The sequence below is a fragment of the Acomys russatus genome, chromosome 17 (assembly GCF_903995435.1).
Source record: "Acomys russatus chromosome 17, mAcoRus1.1, whole genome shotgun sequence".
Classification (NCBI taxonomy): Eukaryota; Metazoa; Chordata; class Mammalia; order Rodentia; family Muridae; genus Acomys; species Acomys russatus.
In genome coordinates, this window is record NC_067153.1 from 2,294,403 (window position 1) to 2,315,202 (window position 20,800).

Here is a 20,800-nt window from a genome sequence, read left to right on the forward strand (position 1 = left end):
AAAGCATCGTAAGTCAGGGAGTATCTACAAAGATTTTATATTCAGCTAGGACTGTCTAGCTACAGGACTATGACTTTAGGACTTTAATGTGATTAGGAATGACAATGTGTCCTGACACTTGTAAGTCCCCAAGTAAGCCAGCACATGGGACAATTCTAAAAAACACTCTTCTTCGGCCTAGGGAGTAGACATGAGGGTTGACTAGAGCAGCCCTCCTGTATTAGTTACTTTTCTGCTGCTATGATAAAATACAATGACCAGAAACACTTAGGGATAGATACACACACACACACACACATATACGCTTATGGCTCTGGAGTGAGTCCATCAAAGCAGAGAAGGCATGACAGCAGGAAGCTAGCTGATCACATGCTCACCCATGCACAGGAAGCTAGGAAATGCAGTAACCCTTAAAGCCTGGTGGCACTTCCTCCAGCAAGGTTCCGCCTCCTGCAGATTCTACATCCTCTGCAAACTGGAGGCCATGTGTTCAAATAAGCCCATGGAGGACGTTTCTCATTCAAACCACCATACCTTCTATAGCCATGAAATAACCAACACAGTTATCAGAAAACTAGGCCTTACCAGGGACCAGAGGCTGGACAGCCCAGAGACCTTGGATAGAATCAAGCATGGCCAGGAGGGAAAAAAAAAGTGAACGAAATGATTCCTAATGATACCACACTATACACACAGACGGGAGCCTAGCATAATCATCATCAGAGAGGCTTCACCCAGCAACTGCTGGGAGCAGATGCAAGACCAAGCATTAGGCTAAGCTTGGAGAATCCTGTGAAAGCGGGAGGAAGGACTGTAGGAGCCAGAGGGGTCAAGGACACCACAAGATAACCCACAGGATCTAGTAAGCTGGCCTATAGGGGCTCACAGAGACTGAGTGGGACTGACCTAGGTCCTATGCACGTGTGTTATGATGTGTAGCTTGGTCTCTGTGGGACTCCTAACAGTGGAAGCAGGGTCTGTTTCTGACGCTTTTGCCTGCTTTTGCACCCCTTTTCCTCCTACTGGGCTGCCTCATCCAGCCTTAATATGAGAGGATGTGCCTAGTCTTGTTGGATCTGGTTATGCCCTGTTCGGTTGATCCCCCGGGAGGCCTGCTCTTTTCTGAAGTGCAGTGGAGGAGGAGTGGATCTGGGGAGAGGGAGGTGTAGGGGTTGGGACTTGCAGGAGAGGCTGAAGAGGAAACTGCAGTGAGAATATAATATATGAAACAACTAAAGCCTGAAACACAGATACCACTATGTTGCTGCTGCATAGTTCCTACTTCAAGTCTTTTAGCAAAAGAGAACTGTATCCCTTTGCTATTCACTGCAGGAAAACACACTACTATTTATGCCCTCTGCAACCCTCACAGAATAAAGACCAGGCTGCTTAACACTGCATACAGAACCTCTCCTTATCTGCTACACGTATCTATCCACGCTGACCTCCAAACCATCTCTGACTCATATTTCCCACTACAGTAGTTCTCACCACTGTCAGATGAGTGGTCAGGCTAGGCTCTCTCTATAATAACTCTTACCAAACTCGTTCTCAGCGTTCCCAGCTCCCCATAACCCCTGGCTGAGACAGGTACCCTGCCTTCTCATCTCATGCTCCTCCCAGTGCCCACCAGTCAGGACGTTAACTTAGAGCTGTCTGTTCATGTTTCTGTCATCCCAACTAGACCACAGACCCTCAAGAAGGAAAGTGAAATCTTAGATTTCTTAGTGTTCTTAGAACCTGACACAGCACGTGTCCAACAGGAAACGCTTTGTAAGTACTGCCGATGAACAGATTTATAGAAACAATTATATGCCAGGCACGGCAGAACGCTGTCTATCATCCCGTCACTCAGAGGATGGAGCAGAAGCATCCTAATTGAGGGCAGCCTAAGCTCCAGAGGAGGCTCCAGGCCAGCCTTAGGCTACACAGGAAACTCTGTGTGGAAAAACACAAACATGCAATACAGAATGTAAAGTGATCCACTAAACACCAAAAACTTAATATTCAACCATAACTCTGTCCTGAAAAGAGAAAGGCTGATCATTTTCCTCCCTGTATATATCCTTTTATATCATTTGTTTTATTAGTGAAGAGCTGTAAGTCCAAAGGACAAGTCTACAGATTTGTCTTTAGGTTCTTCAGTTTTGGTCTTGCTTCCAATGTAAAGTCATGAAAAAGCAACTTAAATAGGCAACAATATATATATATATATATATATATATATATATATTTTACTATATAACCAATGATAGTCACCAAAATGAACATAAGGAAATAAAATATTTTCATACCTGTCACATTGCTGCATTATGGAAATCTCTTTGATTATTTCCTGAAGATCTGACTCAACGGGTACTTGTTTAATTGCAACGACTTGACCAGATTCCTTGTGTATTGCTTTAAAAACACTTCCATAAGACCTTAAAGAAGAAAGCCAAGACATCACTTGTTTTCATCAAGCATTGTATTAAAGACTCCTGTGACTTCTATGCATTTTTTCATACTGTATTTTCTAGCTTAATTCATTGAAATGATCAAAAACAAAAGTAAAGGGATAATAAGCTAATGAAGTATCTTTACTGCTTGAATCACAAACTTAAAAGTTATCAAGTAAAAATACAATGATTTGCTATTTTCTTATGGGAAGTAGGGAGCAAGAAGGGAGACAACAGGAAGAAGGCAAGTGGGCTAACTTACGGTTTGTCAACTCAAATGCAGCTTAAGGAGATAGAAAAGGAAATTACAAGTGTGAAAAGTAAGTTAAAAACAGTCCAAGTCCCAGGTTAAGAGAAAAGGCTGAATCAAGCAAAAGCCCCAGGATACCTTTCATTGTGGACCTTTTTTTTTTTTTTTTTTTTTTTTTGGATTCTTTTGGCACAGGGTCTCAGGCAGCCCAGGTTGGCCCTAAAAATACTATACAGCCAAGGATGATCTTAAATTACCAATATTACAGATGTGCACCACAACACCTCACTACTGTGAACCATTTAACACTAAGGAACGAAAAGTGGGGACTCCTGAGCCGAAGTCCTCCCAGAGGCCTCTCTTCAAGAGAAGAGCGATGTCGTCATAGACAGAGACAGAGGACTTGCTCTCTGCTCCCGGCTCCTGAGTGACGAAACAGCATGTATTTCACAGAGCAGAGCAATGGAGAAGGACGTCATCTGTACTTGAACAGGAACTCCAAACCAAGGTTTAAAACTACTGAGTTCTAGCAGAAAACCTGGTGCTCTGTGGTATTTTACAAGTGTTATCAAATTCTCTCCTCTAGGCTATGAGAAAAAAATATGACTATGATCACTGAAAGATGAGCAAATAGCCTCAGACTCAGTACATCTTCTAATTCATGATCACGGTCTTCTCAGCACATTATTTCCACAGAGAAGAACAAGACATAAAATGTTCCCTGTGTCTCCTAACATTACAAACTACACAAAAATCACTTCCAAATTTACAACTTTCAAAATAGTGCAAGCGTAACGAGTAGTAAGGACGATACTTAAACATCATAGAGCTTGACACCACCCCATGCTGCCTAGGCTCGCTGAAGCAACCTCATTTAGTGTGATAAACAGTCACCCCTTGGGGAAAGAGGCCTCTATGTCTTTCCTCAAAAGCTAACATAGGACTCAGTGATACTTTATCTAAGATGAATTATGCAACAACATTCGTCCTGTCCAAAGATCTCTCAGGTCTATAAAACAGAAATTGGGAGCATTATTTCCCAGAATCCCCCGCCTGTGTGGTTTCCAGTTAAGACTTTGCCAAAACAGTCACAAAATCTGGATACAAAAAGATGCAAGACTGAAGGGGTGGGTCATGAGACTTACTCCAGGGTGTAGGTAGTAGCAGAGGCCAGGCAATGCAGTCAGGGTAGAAGCGTGAGCAAGGCGCTGCAAGAGCGTTGTGTGACGCTGTGAAGGAGAAGGCTAACCTCAGGACAGTGGAGACGCAGTCAGAACTGCGGGACACCCAGCAAGCAAAGCTGCATGTGTGCACATAGGGTGTGCAGCTCACTGGAGAGGGCTATGCTACAGGCTGTACCCTCAACTGCAAGTAAATAACCCTCTCCTCCCTTGAGGTGCTTATGTAAGAGTATTTTGTCACAATTAAGAAAGCCTTCTATTTTTATTTAATAAATATTAAATTACTTTTCTATCTTCTCTGTGGTAACTAATCTAAGCTTTAACTTCTTTGTGAGATCAATTTTACATAATTTATATCTGCTAGGACAGCCTTAGCACCTGCACTTTCAAGTTCATTGTCACAGAGCAGCACCCTTACCTGATGAGAGCTCACGTCACTCTGCCTGAGTCCTGCGGAGGTTTGCTCTCTTGCTCTTGCACTCTCTCCTTCCCGCCCTCCCCATGCAAAAAGCGAGTGTGGGAACTGAGCCCTGAGCCCTCCCTGTGCGTGCAGGCAGAGAGCAAGTGTGGGAACTGAGCCCTGAGCCCTCCCTGTGTGTGCAGACAGAGAGCAAGTGTGGGAACTGAGCCCTGAGCCCTCCCTGTGTGTGCAGGCAGAGAGCAAGTGTGGGAACTGAGCCCTGAGCCCTCCCTGTGTGTGCAGGCAGAGAGCAAGTGTGGGAACTGAGCCCTGAGCCCTCCCTGTGTGTGCAGGCAGAGAGCAAGTGTGAGAACTGAGCCCTGAGCCCTCCCTGTGTGTGCAGGCAGAGAGCAAGTGTGGGAACTGAGCCCTGAGCCCTCCCTGTGTGTGCAGACAGAGAGCAAGTGTGGGAACTGAGCCCTGAGCCCTCCCTGTGTGTGCAGGCAGAGAGCAAGTGTGAGAACTGAGCCCTGAGCCCTCCCTGTGTGTGCAGGCAGACAGCAAGTGTGGGAACTGAGCCCTGAGCCCTCCCTGTGCGTGCAGGCAGAGAGCAAGTGTGGGAACTGAGCCCTGAGCCCTCCCTGTGCGTGCAGGCAGAGAGCAAGTGTGGGAACTGAGCCCTGAGCCCTCCCTGTGTGTGCAGGCAGAGAGCAAGTGTGGGAACTGAGCCCTGAGCCCTCCCTGTGCGTGCAGGCAGAGAGCAAGTGTGGGAACTGAGCCCTGAGCCCTCCCTGTGTGTGCAGGCAGAGAGCAAGTGTGGGAACTGAGCCTTGAGCCCTCCCTGTGTGTGCAGGCAGAGAGCAAGTGTGGGAACTGAGCCCCGTGCCTGTCCACGCTACATCTCTTCCTCTATTTTCTTTAGAAGCAATTTAACCAAACTATTAACTATTCCATTCCAAAGTTTTTATACATATTTATCATTCCTAAATGTTTGCTTACTTCATTAATTTCAGTTTTAGTTTTCTTCCTCATTTTATTATGTATTACTATTATAGTTATCTTTTTATTATAATCATTTTTAAATACAAATTTTTATTTTTATATTTGGCATTAAGTAAATACAGATTTCTTATTTATTTATTTGTGGGTTTTTGAGACAGAGTTTCTCTATGTAAGAGCCCTGGATGTCCTGGAGCTTGCTCCACAGACCAGCCTTGAACTCCAAGTAGTTGGATTACAGGTATGCACCACCACCGCCCAGTCATAAATAATAATTTTTTACCTTCACTAATAATAAAAAATCTGACACTAAAACTTTTCACTTAGCTGGCTCCAGATCATTCTTCATTTCTTGTCACTGTTCTCTAGATAATCTGTAATATTTCCTTCAATTTCATATTACCTCAGATTATGTCTGCTAGTTTATAATTAGTGTGATGTATTTTTCATTTTTGTAATTATGTCTAACTTAGCCAACAATATCAGAAAATGTGACTTGTAAAAATCTATTTTAGAATTTCTCAAGTTTCTCTCATTGAGTATGCTTTAAAAGGAAGACTGCAAGGTATCATGTGTTTGTGTGTGTGTAAGCATACCTAAATACAAACAGATGCCTCATATAAATATATATGTAATCAGGTTTTCTAATAACATCTGACCCAGTTCTGTTTTATATCTGTCCAATTCTAAAAGACAAATAAAAAAGCATATCCATTTTTATTAGATTCTACTGACTCTGCAAATAACTTCCCATCACAGAGTTAGTTACAGTAATATATGTCAAAAAAAGTTTTGATATGATTTTTCTTTTCTATACTTATCTAATGTACTTCTTTATACAGTTGGGATTTTTTAACTTTAATTTACCTAATACAAATACTGCCCCTTCGGTTTTCTCTTATTTTTACTCAGATGTTTAATCTTCTGATAAAGGTTTTTTTTTTTTTTAAACAGGAAACACCCCCACTGTTTTGTTTTATATGGGTCTTATGTAAGCAAATTGGCTAGTTTAAGATGTTATGTATTATATGTTCTTGCAAATTTAATTATTTTATACTTATTACCTGCCTTTCTCCAGAATCAAATGATGTACATTCCTCTATTATTTTGAAACAATTCTTAGCAAGTGCTAAGAATTCTGCTGCCTATACATACTGATTGCCTCAACTCACAGCTTCTGCTGGTCTTTTCCCAAATGAAATGGGTCCTAGGGTGCTAAAACATACCCACAAGCCACTCATGGAATAAAGACAAGATTGTGAAGTTTATTGCTGAGAACGCAGCATAAGATGAACAAACCTCTTACAAATCACTATGCTTCACAGAGACAGCTTACTTTTCTCAAAGACAGTCTTTCCATCATGGCCTGCTCTTTAAAGTAGTGTTCAACTCTGACAAATATTCTCTAGGTCAAAGACTAGACAATGCTGTCATTCTCTAAAAGACACTTCCGTGGTTTTTGTACTCACCCTTCTCCGAGCTTCTCCAATACATCAAAAACTTCTTCAGGCTGCTTAGTCAAACTGTCTTCACTCAGCTTTTTTAGCTTACTAATAAAATGTAAAAGAAAAGAAAAGAAAAACGCTTTCCTTAAAAGCTTTTAGCAAAAAGAAATAAAAGCAATATCCTCATACGTTTCAAAACCAAGTAATATGAAAGGCATGAAACCAACAGTCCCTTCCAAGTGACGCGCCTCGTGTACCTAGCAGCACACTCCAATACAAATCTCTCCAAATTAGTTTTAGTGAGACTGTCATTCACACATGAATCCATTTCCCGCATTCAAGCAGACAAGACATCACTTTATGCACACTGCACTTCATGCATACTGTTAGGGTCTCTACTGCTTTCACCCAACAACATATAGTCAATTATACATTATCAATAATATAATGTACTTCAACAAACCAAGACAGCAGAGCCTGTTAGGTGGACAGTATACACCAATTTCTACTATGTCCATAACAAACTCAACATCGGAAAGTCAGGTCATCAGAGAACACGGCAGAACATTCATGCCTTTCATTTTTATAAGTAGGAATATGCCTAAAAATAATTATTAGAACTATAGTACAGTTAATACACAAATGAACGATATGGTAATTTATTATTATTATGGCCAAGTAGTATACACTATACACAAAAGCATTTGTTCTACTTTTATAGTTAGAGAACACTGGGCTGTCCATACCAGTGCCACCATAACACTGTGCTATACTCAAAGACCACAATGGCTATAATATCACTAAATGAAAGCAGAAAATTTTCAGCTCCATTGTAATCTGATGAGGCCAGTATCATATATAATTCATCACAGAACAAACTACCATTATGTAGCACACTGCCTTTACACAATGTATCCAGTACAGTAAATATAAATACATAACAACTGACTCTAACATAGCTAGCACAAGGTCACTATGACTAAAAGTGTTGTTATGTTATGATATACTTTGTTATTCAAACGTATGTATACACAGAGACAGACAGACAGACAAAAGTCCTCTTACCACTTTACTTACAAAGGAAGCAACTATAGAATTCTGCCTGTGACTCTCGTTTTGCTAAATGAACACAGTATCAAACTACCTTCCACATATCTTTAAGCCCACAGATTAGTGCAGCTCTTAGCCTTCCACAGAGAACTTCTCTTTGAGTGGACAGTAAATATGGGTCTGTGGCGTGTTCTGCCCCAAATGGAACATGCACACACACATGCATGCATGAGCCCACAGCTCAGGGAATGCCCCAGACCTCTCAGAAGAGAGACTGGAAAGAATGTAAGAGCCAAGGGTTGAGGAACCGTGCAGTGAAACACACCTTCCTGACCTGACGGGGCTGGTGCACTAATGAACTCACTGTGGCTTGAGTCACTGCATGCGATCAGGCCAACACTTCCTCAGGAGGGGAAAGGGCTCCAGCTCCCTCCCTCCTCCCTTCCCTGGTGGTAACTGACAGTCAGCTGTGACTGAGGGACAGGGTATCCCTTTCTTCAATGGGGTAGCCACTGACAAGCTGCCAATGCTCCTGTAAATACCCTCCTGTCCCTGCTCATGAAGACAACCCTATTTAGTGAGACAGACAGATGGACAAATGGACACACATGGAGGAGAAGGAAGACTTGTTGGTAGGGAGAATGGCTTCAGTGAGAGGAGGGGGTAATAGCGGTGGAAAGAACTAAAATTCATTTTATATATGTGTGAACCTGTCGAACAATGAAAAGTAAATTTTAAAAAAGAATAAAACAAAAATAGTAATAGCAAAAGAAAGACTCTAGGGACCCTGAGTACCACAGAGCTGAGGAGACAGCTATGAAGAACACAGGAACAGAAGGCTGTGCTCTCATATAAATGTCTTATGTTTGGTACTGTCTTCTCTCTGTCTTACCAGTGCCCAGCAATTCAATTATATCTTGTTTTATCTACGGTTTGGGACCCAGCTACTCTGAGGGCCTGAAACTAAGAACACCAAAGTCAGGGCACGCGAGAGCATACTACCTCAGTCTCGAGGTGGGAGACTGACCAGTAGAATGGTCATGGAGAAAAGAAAGCTCAGACATGGACACACTGAGAAGTTCAGACAGCAAGAAGCCAGGTCAGTGAACAGCGCAATGGGCAATGGCTCCACTCTGTCCCAGAAATGACTCCATCCCTTGAGGACACCTGAAAGACTCTCATATGATGAAATGTTAGTTTATATGCATATGCATTTATCTATAGAAGACATATATCATATTAGTTCATACATACAAAAGTAGAAGTACTCTAACTTTTAGATGATTTTGAACAAAAGTACAACTGAGTGTGACCACTTTTTTGTTCACTTGCTAGCCAAAGTATAAAAGTGCTTATAAAATGCCAAGAAAACAAAAATCAACAGTCTCCAAAACAAAAAAAAAAAAAGGTGAAAATATTATCAAATAGGCAGAATAATCAATCTCCAGGATAAAACAAACTTAGCACAACCCTGCACCAGGAAGGTTGCATGACAGGAGCCAGTTTTATTACACAGAGAGACCCAGTCTCAAAATGCCAAAAAGGAACAAGAAAATGGGGAAGAGACCTTGCCAAAAGGAAACCATGCAGGGCCTGCGGTACAGCCCAGGGGTGGAGCTGCACAAGCCTAAGGACCAGAGTTCAAATCCCGACACCCACAGCTGTTCCTGATGGACATGGTGACTACCTTTTAACTCCACACTGGCTCTGCAGAGCAGGCTGGCTAGCAAGGCTAGCCATACCGAGGAGTTCTAAAACTGTCTTCAAATAGATGGAAACGAACACACAAAATACTAAAATCCAAGGGAAACACGGCAAAGCCAATATTCAGAGAGAAGAGCATAGTGAACTGCACCTATGTCAAAAAGGAGACGTCCCAAAGACATGGCCTGTTACAGTATCTCCAGAACTAGAACAATTGAAAAAAAATCCAAAATTAGTAAAGGAACAAAATAATAAAGGTGAAGGAGAAAAAATACAAAAGATCGACTAAGAGATTTTCACAAAAAATAAACCAAACTTAACTACAAAGAGGTAAAGACTCATTAAATAAAAACGAGGTGATAAAACACAACTAATCGAACAAAACTCAACAGAAAAAACTAGCAGCACCTACGTGATATCAGAAGTGACTCTAAGGCAGAGCACCCTGATGTCACCAAACACTTAGTGGCATTTACAGTAAGATTTTCCAGTTGACACGCCAAGGTCCACGGCATGTGCTGATGCACATAAGACCATGTGGAAGCCATGATCCACGCTCCCACTGACTGGAAAGAGCAAAGAAGCTCCTTGTGCAGTAGTGTCAATGACTGCAGGCTCACAGTTGAAAGAGTGACATAGAAGGCTTCTGTGACAACCACTACACCGATCCGTCCCCAACCCAGAGAGAGCTTTTGAAAACTGCAATAAGGATGCTGAAGTGTAGCTCCCCACAGGGATGGCTTCTGGCAGGGGTGCAGTAGGGAAGGACTCAGTTTACTTAAAGGAATTTGACCATGCTCCAGTGAGTATATGGGCAACACAAATTGGACTTGGGTTTTTTTTTGGGGGGGAGAGGAGTCACAAGGAGGCAAACCCGGGAGGACTGGGAAATGAGTGTGATCAGGGTACATATGTTAAATTCCCAAATAATCAATAAAAATATGTTGGAAAAAAAAGGCTTCTAGTTGAAGTAATGAAAAAGATCTTTTTTTTTTTTTTTTTTTTTTTTTTTTTTAATGAAAAAGATCTTGACCTAGATAATGACAGTTACACTGTGTCAGCTCCACACAATTCTGCCACTAGGGCTCCTAGTTACATTGTATTATAAATAAACTTAATACCATAGAAACAAATGCTTCCAAATGGCTAAAATTATAAACTTTGTACTACTACATATTTTAAAGATAAAGACATAAATAAATATAAACATATACAAATATACAAAAGCACAGATCAGAACTATCTACTCTTATCTACAATTTGACTGGAGAGAAGAGAAGCCATAGACATCAATTATATCTAAAAATATATAAAGAACCTTATAAATGTTATAAATATATATATATATATATATATATATAGGGTAAAAATAAAGTTTTAACTCAATAAATTCTAAATAAAATGTGTAAAATATCTAACAGACTTTTCAACAAAGGTATACAACAAATGATTAGTATGTATATGAAAAGACAGTATCAGTAATTAGGAAGTAAGATTTAAGCTACAAGAAGATACTTAAACATTCACAAACATGGCTACAATAAAAAGACATATTTATCACAAGTTTACGCAAGGATATGCAACAAGAAATACGGCAGGCACAAAGGTAAAATTAACTTCCTCCCACAGAAAACAGTTTAGTTCTCAACAAACTAGACACACATTTCTCGTGTGGCTCAGCAATTCTACTCCTAAGAAAAATGGAAACATCTCTATTCAAAATGCACATATTTGCAGTAACATCATTCATAACAACTAAAAACTGAACAATCACAGCTGCCACCACTGGTGATTGAATAATGGGAAATCCATTCAGTACACTACTACTGAGCAAAAAAAAAGAAAGAAAGAAATTACAAACTATTGATATTTCAGATCCTGGACAAACTATCTAAAAAAAATTCTACATTTAATGGTAAAAAAAAAATTACTGATGATTAAAGAAGAAGGAAATTATTAATGACGATGGGGAGAGCAAGTTAGTGAGGTGAGACCGGCAGAGCTAGAGGACAGTGGCTTTGGACAGTAAAGAAGTCCCACGTGCCAGGGAAACGGCTCGCTTGACACTGCTGTCTGGCAAAGGCCCAGTGATTGTAGAGATATGAGTTTGACAAGGAATATAAAACAAACCAAGAAAATATAAAAAGTATATGTAGGGTGCTCAAGTGAGTGTAATGCTATTTGACATTAATTAGTAAAATACAGGAAAGCTGAATGTGCAGCACACAGGGAGATAAATAACAAAGCACAGCCCTGAGCGGGAGCAGGAAGAGGATCCAGGGCTTCCGGTACGGTCCCTGAGGAGGACAGCACTCCCATGCCAGCCAAACGGCATGGCCAGGACTACAAGTTTGGGTCCACACTGGCAGCAGAAATCAAGGAGCTTCTCATGTATTGGTTTCAATTTGTTTCACAAAGTCAAAAAGTGATGTACCTGTTGTGATTCTAGAAGCTAAATTTGACATTTATGCTACTCTAATTTTTCTTAATCTGACATCTGCGGATATGACTTCTTTTGGCCCCTTGAGGGGTTGGGGAGGCACAAACGTAAAGCAGCAGTCTTTGTAGATGCATACGTTCTTCACGGTCGCCCAGAGCTGAACGTACGCCAGGAAGCAAACGACAGAACCAGTCCAGATTGGAATTTATCAGGCAGATGCTACTGAAAAGCAATGAGATAATGGGACTAAAGATATTGGGAAAATAATGACTAAGCTGTTAGACTAGGCAGAGACAGAGATAAATAAAGAGGCTGGTACACAGAGAGGAAAAATGACGTTGAAAGATGTTACAAATCAGGAAAAGAGCCCCACCTTATTAGAAAGAGAAGTGGCTCCTTAAACTTTCAAAAGGATTGAAAATTGTGCATCAGAAATTAAAATTGCTTCATGGCCTTCATGGCTAACCAAAAATAATAATAATAACTCAAGATGAGCCACGAACATGTTATTGTGAATACAGCATTATTATATTAACAAATCTCTTTAATATTAAGCCAAAAAGTAATCGATCCACTATGTCACTCCTTGGGAATTCAAATTTTTCTTTCAAAAAAGGCCCATAATCTGGCTCACTGTAACAAGCCAATCACACACAGGTCACTCAGATAAACACAGTAGACACAGTGAGTATGTCCTCTTAGTCCTGGCATCTTCTAGAACTAAAATATTACTAGCATTACTTGTAATTAGGCAAAGACAGTATCGTTGGGACATTTGTCAAGTGAAAACACATGACTTATTTGGAAAAATAATTCATATTTTCTGATGGTTTATTATTATTTCCTCTTTCTGATGTTTTAAATGAACTGATCTTTTCATTTAAGGCTTAATTTAAAATAATTTTTGCATTGTCTGCTTTCAAACCTCTATAGCCAAGAAAAGTTCACATAATGAGAAGTCAGTCTAGGGCTGGAAATAGAGCTCAGCCATACAGTGTTTTGCTTACTTTGCCTGCATGAGGCCCTTTGTTCCATCTCAGCATCAACACAGAGGACTTTTCTGCTTTACTGATATGACAGACAAAATATAATAAGCATAGTTTTATCTTACCAGTCTATGACACTGGTAGATTTTTAACACCTCATAATCTCAACTTAAATATAAAAATTTTAACCACAGATTCAAAAGCTATACTCGACTTTAACATGGGAACTCTCCCACACACTAGGGAATTCTACAGAGAAAAGTTACCCATATATCTCTAATAGAAGTTGAGAAGTAGGCCTTATATGCTCAAGGCAAACGTAGCCAAGAATTGCCTTTTTAAAATCTATTAAACGACTGGTACAATCTTGTTTTCTCATTGCTGCATCCAAGCATGACTCCCCAGCAATAAGCAAAGGTGTTGAAAACACACAGCCAACTTAAATAAAGATTGGATCTGCTGGGCCGAGTGACCAAGGTTTGTAACCCTATCTATTTGGGAGGCTGAGATAAAGGAACCACGCGTTCAAAGGCAGCTTGAACTGTAGAATGAGTTCAAGAAGAGCCCAGGCAAATTAGAGAGACCCTGTCTCAAAGCAAAAGTAAAAAAAAGGACCTAGGGCATCGCTCAGTGGTAACAAGCTTGTCTAGCACACAAGGCCCTAGATTCAATCCTTAGTATGGGGATAGGGAGTGGAGAAGGAGAAAAAGAGGAGGCGACAGGTGATTATGTCATGAGAGCCATTTCCTTCATGAGTGGCATTGAGACTCCATAAAGGTCTCACTGAGCTAAGTAGCTTTCTGTTTTCTGCTCTTTGAAGATAGTATCCCTCCTCTTCTGAGAAGTAGCACCAGGATACCATTTTGCAAACAAACAATAGCCCTTATAGCACAACAGAATCTCAACCTCTGATTTCTTCACCTTTGCAACTGTAAAAAAGAAAAAACTAATTGCTGTCCTTTATAAATAATAGAGCCTATAGTATTTCATGCTACAGTACACAGAGAGTCCTGCCATCACACCACATCTCAGGTAGAGAAGAGCATATCCTCCGCACCTGCACCAGCACCAGCACCTGCACCAGCACCTGCACTAGCACCTGCACTAGCACCTGCACCTGCACCAGCACCTGCACCAGCACTGCCTGAATCAAAGCATATCAGCATCCCTCCCATGGCCATTCTCTACTCTCTTCGATGGCATGCAAATTTTCACATAATTCAACTTTAAATGTCATCTCAACATTCCACCAGACCAAACTTTATATAATTTCATTTTTGTTACTTCTTTCCAATGTATGAATTTCTGTTACTATTTTCTTCTAGAATTCAATACAAACTTTCTAAGTCTTCTATGGACAATAATGGGGGATTCTATGGAAAGCAGCCCATTTTCTCCACATTCTTAATATTTTATAATTTCAAGAGTAGTTACGTTGAAAAATATGGCACATAATGGAGATGATAAACTGTCCAATATTCCTACCACATACTGTAACAGTAAAGACTATGATCCCTGAGCCTACTTCAAAAATTCTGAAGTGTAAAGTATGTATCGGAGAACACATTTAACACAGCACTGACCAGGAACTGATTGCTTAAACTGAGTGCTCTCTGCACTTAAAACCCCATATTGGAAGTTTTCCATGATAGAAAGATTTTTAGCATAAATGGCAAAAGTTAAATTAATGTGTTTTTAGAAATAACAAAAAATACAATAATGTATTTGCAACAAATCTGTAAGTAAATGAAATATCTTGGTATAGAATATTTGTTAATTATGGAATATCCATTCACTGCTACCAAACAGACACTAAAATTATGTTATGTGACCAGTTTTCTATAGAAAACAGAAGAAAGTAAAATGAAACTTACATGAAATAAATTCACAATATAATTCAAAGAGCAAAGAGTGAATGTTATAATATAGTGTACAAAACTAAACTATTTTCACTTTTTCTTTGACTGTGGATGTACCTGAATTATCATAATATATACTGGGCGGGGCTGCATCGGTTTTTCTTATTGGTATGACAAGAGCTGACAAAGAGAAATTCTTTTTTTGTTTGTTTGTTTTTGGTTTTTCAAGACAGGGTTTCTCTGTGTAGCCTTGGCTTTCCTGGACTAACTTTGTAGACCAGGCTGGCCTCGAACTTACAGCGATCCACCTGCCTCTGCCTCCTGACAAAGAGCAATTCTTAAAGGTTTATTCTGACTTATAGTTTAAGCATATTAATTCATCATGGTGGAAGAAGAGCAGCAAGAGCAGAAAGCAGGCTGGCCACACTGCGTGGGGTTCAGAAAGCAGGTTGGCCACACTGCGTGGGGTTCAGAAACAGTGACAGCAAGTGGGGGGAGCTATAAAGCTTCCAGTCTCACTTGTAGCAACCCACTTCTTCCACAAGTCTATGTCCTAAAGCTTCTCCAACCTTCCCCCCAGGCCCACCCGCTGGGATGAGAATTTGAAGACACAGGAGCGAGGCCCACACAGAATACTGTCTGTGCACTGCTACATCCTCACACCAAAAGTGCACCTGACGGACAACAGGAAGTCAAATATCTGCTGCATGTCAACACTTTAAGGTCCCAGGTTTTGACAATGGAGAAGAGTCCCCTCTCTGCTTTCATTTCATACTTTTAAAATATGTTTTGTCTTGATTAGGTTTAGTTCTTTTTAAACAGGACCTCACTATGTAGCCTTGGCTGGCCTGGGGCTTGCTGTGTATACCAGGGTGGCCTTGAACTTGGAAGCACTGCTCTTGCCTCTGCGCCAATGCTAGGATTACAAACGAGTACTCCCATGCATAGTAAAATGTATTGCTTCACTGCATGAGGAAAACTTCTTAAACTGTATTTCATACACAAAATAGAATAAAACTTGTCTCCACAATTCAATAAAATCATCCCACATGCTGCTTATAACTGCCTACAAGTCCAGCTTCAGAGGATGCAATGCACTGGAACACTGGAACTCCTGCAGGCGAGTGCCCGCGCCTACACAAAAATACAAACATAAATTAAAATAAACTTTAAGAAGAAAGATAAGATGTGCAGGCAGACTTGCCAAGTGGCTCAGCAAGTACAGGTATCTACAGCCAAGTCTGATGATCCCCCAAGACCCACATTAAAAAAAACTTTTTGAAAGTACTTATTAGGCATTTTCTGGCACTGTCATATGTACATTAGAAGCATTTTTTTTCTTACTGGATCTTTATAAACATTTAAGTGGTTATTCTGTTATTAGAAAAGAGAACTAAAGTTTAAGTGATTTCCTCACTTACTTTGGTAATAAATGCAAAAGGGAATCAAACAAAAGTCTCTCCAGCATATAACATTACGTGCAATGCAGACAATCATTTTATTAACTCAGGCACAAAGTGTGAGACACAATTCTTAAGGTAGATATTCATGTATAAATATCTTCCAAAGATTCTATCATCAATCCAACTAATTTTTCTCTATTTGAAATATACTATTACAGGCTTGACGTGGTGGTGCACACCTTTAATCCCAACACTTGGGAGGCAAAGGCAGGCAGATCACTGTGAGTTCAAGGCCAGCCTGGTCTACAGAGTGAATTCCAGAACAGCCAGGTCTACACAGAGAAACTCTGTCTCGAAAAAATAAAAAATAAAAAGTATTCTGACAAAGTAACCAAATCATGAACCACTGTCACTCCCCTCCTTGCTATCAATTCATAAAGAACAATGAAAAAGAGACTATAGTGGCAAAGGGTCTTACCACATGTGGTCCAGCAGTCCCACCACTAAGCATATGTACAAGGGACAAGATCCATGCTCTGAACTATGATCCTCAGAGTACTCTCCCACTGTTTCAGCAACGCATTCCCACCGTATTCTAAAACCTTGCAAGCTGACCATTTTCTCAGTTTGGTCTTGGGTTGAGGTTCCCTCCCCCCTTTTTTTGCTTTGTTTTGTTTTGGTTTTGTTTACTAGTGTTTCACCTGCATTACATACAGGTACCACATGTATGCCTGACGCCCTCAGGTATAGGTAGACTTGAGCTGCCATCTGGGTGCTAAAAACCAAACCAGATCTTCTACAAGAGCAGCAAGTGAGCCACCTCTTCAGCCATGGGTGTTTAAAAGCAGCCAACCTACAAGTATTAAGCAGTCTTTAATGGTTCCGCTTTCCATGTTCCAGACGACTCCTGCTGCAGGACACCTTGCCATGGAGGACATGGAGGGCACACTTACACATTGGGAGTCTTCTTTACACAAGTGTCTTTTCCAGTCCTTTGCTCCTGATTCTTTTTGCTGCAATTTAAGGGAAATCGGCAATGATTCTCTAAGTGTTTAGTAAACACAACAAAGAAGCTGAAAGGTCTGGATTTTTTGACACTGAGATTTTTTTATTATTGATCTTGCCTGCTGATCACTTCAGGTTTCCCACTTCTTGGCAACTGAACTTTAGGAAGGTGAAATTTACTGTGCAGATGTTTCGCAATCTCCAATGATCTTCTTGCACTTCTGTGCTGTCGGTGGAAATGTCTTTCTTTCTGCTTTTACTTGACTTTTCTTTTTTCTGATAAGAGTTTGTCAATTTTGTCTTTTTAAAGAACCAACTATTCACAGAGCTTTTGCATTTACTTTTCTATTTCATTCACTTCTACTCTCTTCTTTATTGTCTATTTCTGTCTGCTAATTTGGAATGTGTTTGTTCTTGTCTGTCTAGTTCTCTGAGCAGAAATCTTAAGTTGTTTATTTGAGATCTTTCTGCCTGTTTTTTTTTTGGGGGGGGGGGATGTGGGTACCTTAGTGACAGCCTTTGAAGACGTACATAAAGGAGGGATTCCTATCAGCCAAGTCCAGCTCCCTAGTCAAGGGTACATCTTTGGGTTCTGCAGCTTAACACAGTTGAGCAATAGTTAACTAATTACTTCAAAGCCTCAGCTACGCGTCATTCAGGCACTACAGCACAGCATTTTTATTTTTTTGAGAACCCAGGTTTGATCTCTACCATTGCTTTTAAAAACAAAACTTTCTCAAAGTTAGACCTTAATAATAAGCACTCTCTAGGCTTCGCACAATGGTAAAAATGACTCTGAATCGTTAACATCAAACATCTTTTCTATGTCAACTACAGAAAGTACATTTTTCTTCAAACTAGTAAAACTCAGGGGTCACCTTCCTCTGCTCATTTTTGCTTTTCAAAAGTTAAACAATTTATAAATGTTCAGTAAATGTTTAGCTCTAGATTTCTATGTACCCAAGTAAATGCTGTCCTTAGAAGTCCTCAGAGTTATTAATATCCCTAAAGATGCTGCCAGAATCAGAAGCACATTTGCTAAGCCGTATGGAAATTATCTTCAGACACGCACACTCCAGCTTACACTTTATTTAACTGCCCTGTAGCCCTCAGAAAGGTGTATGATCACTGCCACTTCACAAGTGTGCTAAGACAGAAGGAAAACCGCTCACATGGCACCTGGACCCTGCAGAAGAGCTGTCAGAGTTACTGACCCTGACACTGTGAAGTGCCTCAGCTGTGTCACTCCTCCATAATAAGAGATGTGATCTGATGGTCTCATAGTACATTTACCTTTAGAATATGTATGGGGAATAAGCTAATTATTGTCACTAGAATGTGCCTAAACCATCTAAGAAAACGGGTACAATAGAAGAAATTTCTAATTAAATAAAGGTGTTGTTTTCAGCTCTATTTCCTCTCAGATTGGGCTCTTTGCCCAAAAGTTTTATGAAATTATACTTTCCTAGCAAGGAGCTAAAAGGGAAAAGACAAGAGTCTTCTCTATCCTTTCCTCCCTTTTTTTCTGAGAATGTTTTTTTCTACCTCCCATCAACTGAAAATTGACATTATTCCTTTTAATTTCTTTTAAGAAACACATGAGTTAGATGAGCCCGGTCCCTAAAGCATTTACCACAGCCACTATCTTAATAACTAATTTTTCAAAATATGTAAATCCAGAAAACATACACAAAACAACAGACTTGAAAATGCCTGAATATATCCATGTCCACAAAAGTAAAACCCAGGTGGGTGTGGTGATGCATCCCCACTACACAGCAAGGTCAAGGCCAGCCTGGGTTACCGAGATCATAACTCACTAAAAGAAGAGAGGGGAACTTCCATGTGAAACACCACGATCTAGCCGTGGACCTGCCATATGGAGGAAAGAACAGAATCAGCACAGACGCCCTTGCACTCCAACCTGGACCATCTCCTAGACACGGCCCCTCGCTTGCCTCCCAAACCTCGAGCACTCCCTAAGTAGAGCAATGCCATCAACCCTCTAACAGAACGTCGCACTCAGACAACAGCAAAGCCTCTGCATCATCCAACGCTCTGTATCTGACTCAGGGCTGTCCACCAGTGTTCATGAGCAGGCGCAGAGGCTGTGCGGGCAAGGGCTGTTTTCAGCAGTCTGTACAAACAGACATTGCTCTACCTGACGCCCCCAGTACCACCCAACTGCATGGCAATAGTGGCCAGGGTCACTTCTCCACATCCCACCAGGATTCCATTCTTACAGTCTTTTTAAAATAATTTCTTGGAAACCATATGAACTACAAAATTTGTTCAAAGCAATAGCATCTTTTCACTCCCTCTAATGCAAACTTCATGGGCTGTTGGAAATACAGGTATTCTAAAGCTGTCCTTGACGTTTTCTTTGTACACAGATACACTTTTATGTACAGAAGACAAGACAAGCTAAAATTCTATTCAAAAGCGTAAGGCTGAAATCTGACCTTACCAACAGAAGTGTTGGTTTGGAGTCTTTTGTGTTTCTAGAACCTTTTCACTTACAAGTCATGACTTAGCAGCAACAAAAATGAGAAACTGGGGTTTCAGATCAGAGCAAACAGAGAACAAGAAATGAAGTCCACAGTCTCTGCTATGCCATTTGAGTCCACGCATACACAACCTCTGACTTAAACTTAGGAAACACATGTAATACAGACGCTATCCCACAGAAAGATCTCTGCCTTCATGAGTGTTCTGTCACTGGGAAGAGACACCATGACCATGGCAACACTGGGGCTGGCTACAGTTCAGAGGCTTAGTCCACTGTCATCATGGCAGGAAGCACAGCAGCATGCAGGCTGACATGGTGCTGGAGACGGAGCTGAGAGCCCCAGGGCCTTACTTGAGCTTTTGAAAGCCCAAATCCTACCCGCCGGTGACACCTTCTTCCAACAAGGCCACACCTCCTAGTAACGCCACTCCCTAATGGCTCCCTATGACCAAGCCTACTGGGACCATTCCTATTCAAACCAACACAAGCTCAAAATTGATAGTGCCATCACAGTTCGACAGAATGTACCAGAGTTTGAAAGAATCAATGGGTTCTACCCACAATTAGTGCCAGGATTAGGATTTTAATAGACTATTTCTCATCAAAAGAAACCAGAGCTTCTTGGAGAAATGGTTAACTCTAAATCTGGGAGAGGAAGTATATTAAATGAGCCCTAAGTGTTTCGTCACAGCTAACAAGAAAACAGCCAAATATCCTCAGGGCTGTCTTCTCTCCTAAAATGACTAAAAAGACCAGACAATTTGAGCTTAAGGACAGTATGGCACTTTAATCAAAGAAAGCATTTGTCCCTTGTGACGGGTGGAAGAGGAGAACTGACTCACTGCTGTAAACACTGGTAAGCCACAGACAAGAAGCAAACACTTGTCCTGTGTCCTTTTATTAATGAACCCAGGGAACCAAACAGAAAGTGAGAGGAAGTGCTTTATGAATACAATCCGACGAACAAATGAAATCAGAATGATCCACACAAAGTTTCACCATTCTGCAGCACCAAATAAATTAAAAGAAATAAACATTAACCATTAACCATTAGCAGATGCTGGCCCCTCCCCCCAAACACTGGGACACAAACATTAAGGAACTCCTAAGGCCTTGCCAAACCCACCTCTA

At 40.7% G+C, this 20,800-nt stretch overlaps 1 protein-coding gene across 2 annotated transcripts in view; it reads right to left on the minus strand.

The window, feature by feature from the left end:
- Positions 1 to 20,800, minus strand: part of Stk3 (serine/threonine kinase 3) — a 248,492-nt gene that overhangs the window by 216,535 nt on the left and 11,157 nt on the right. The window contains exons 1-3 of one of the 2 annotated variants that reach the window (XM_051159469.1): positions 6,738 to 6,824; positions 2,701 to 2,721; positions 2,295 to 2,423 (exon numbers count right to left, since the gene is read on the minus strand). In XM_051159469.1, the coding sequence (XP_051015426.1) occupies positions 2,295 to 2,311 (17 nt within the window). In that variant the 5' untranslated portion in view covers positions 2,312 to 2,423; positions 2,701 to 2,721; positions 6,738 to 6,824. Of the gene's footprint in view, positions 1 to 2,294; positions 2,424 to 2,700; positions 2,722 to 6,737; positions 6,825 to 20,800 lie in introns of those variants that run through there. The other variant, XM_051159468.1, reaches the window with a different exon arrangement.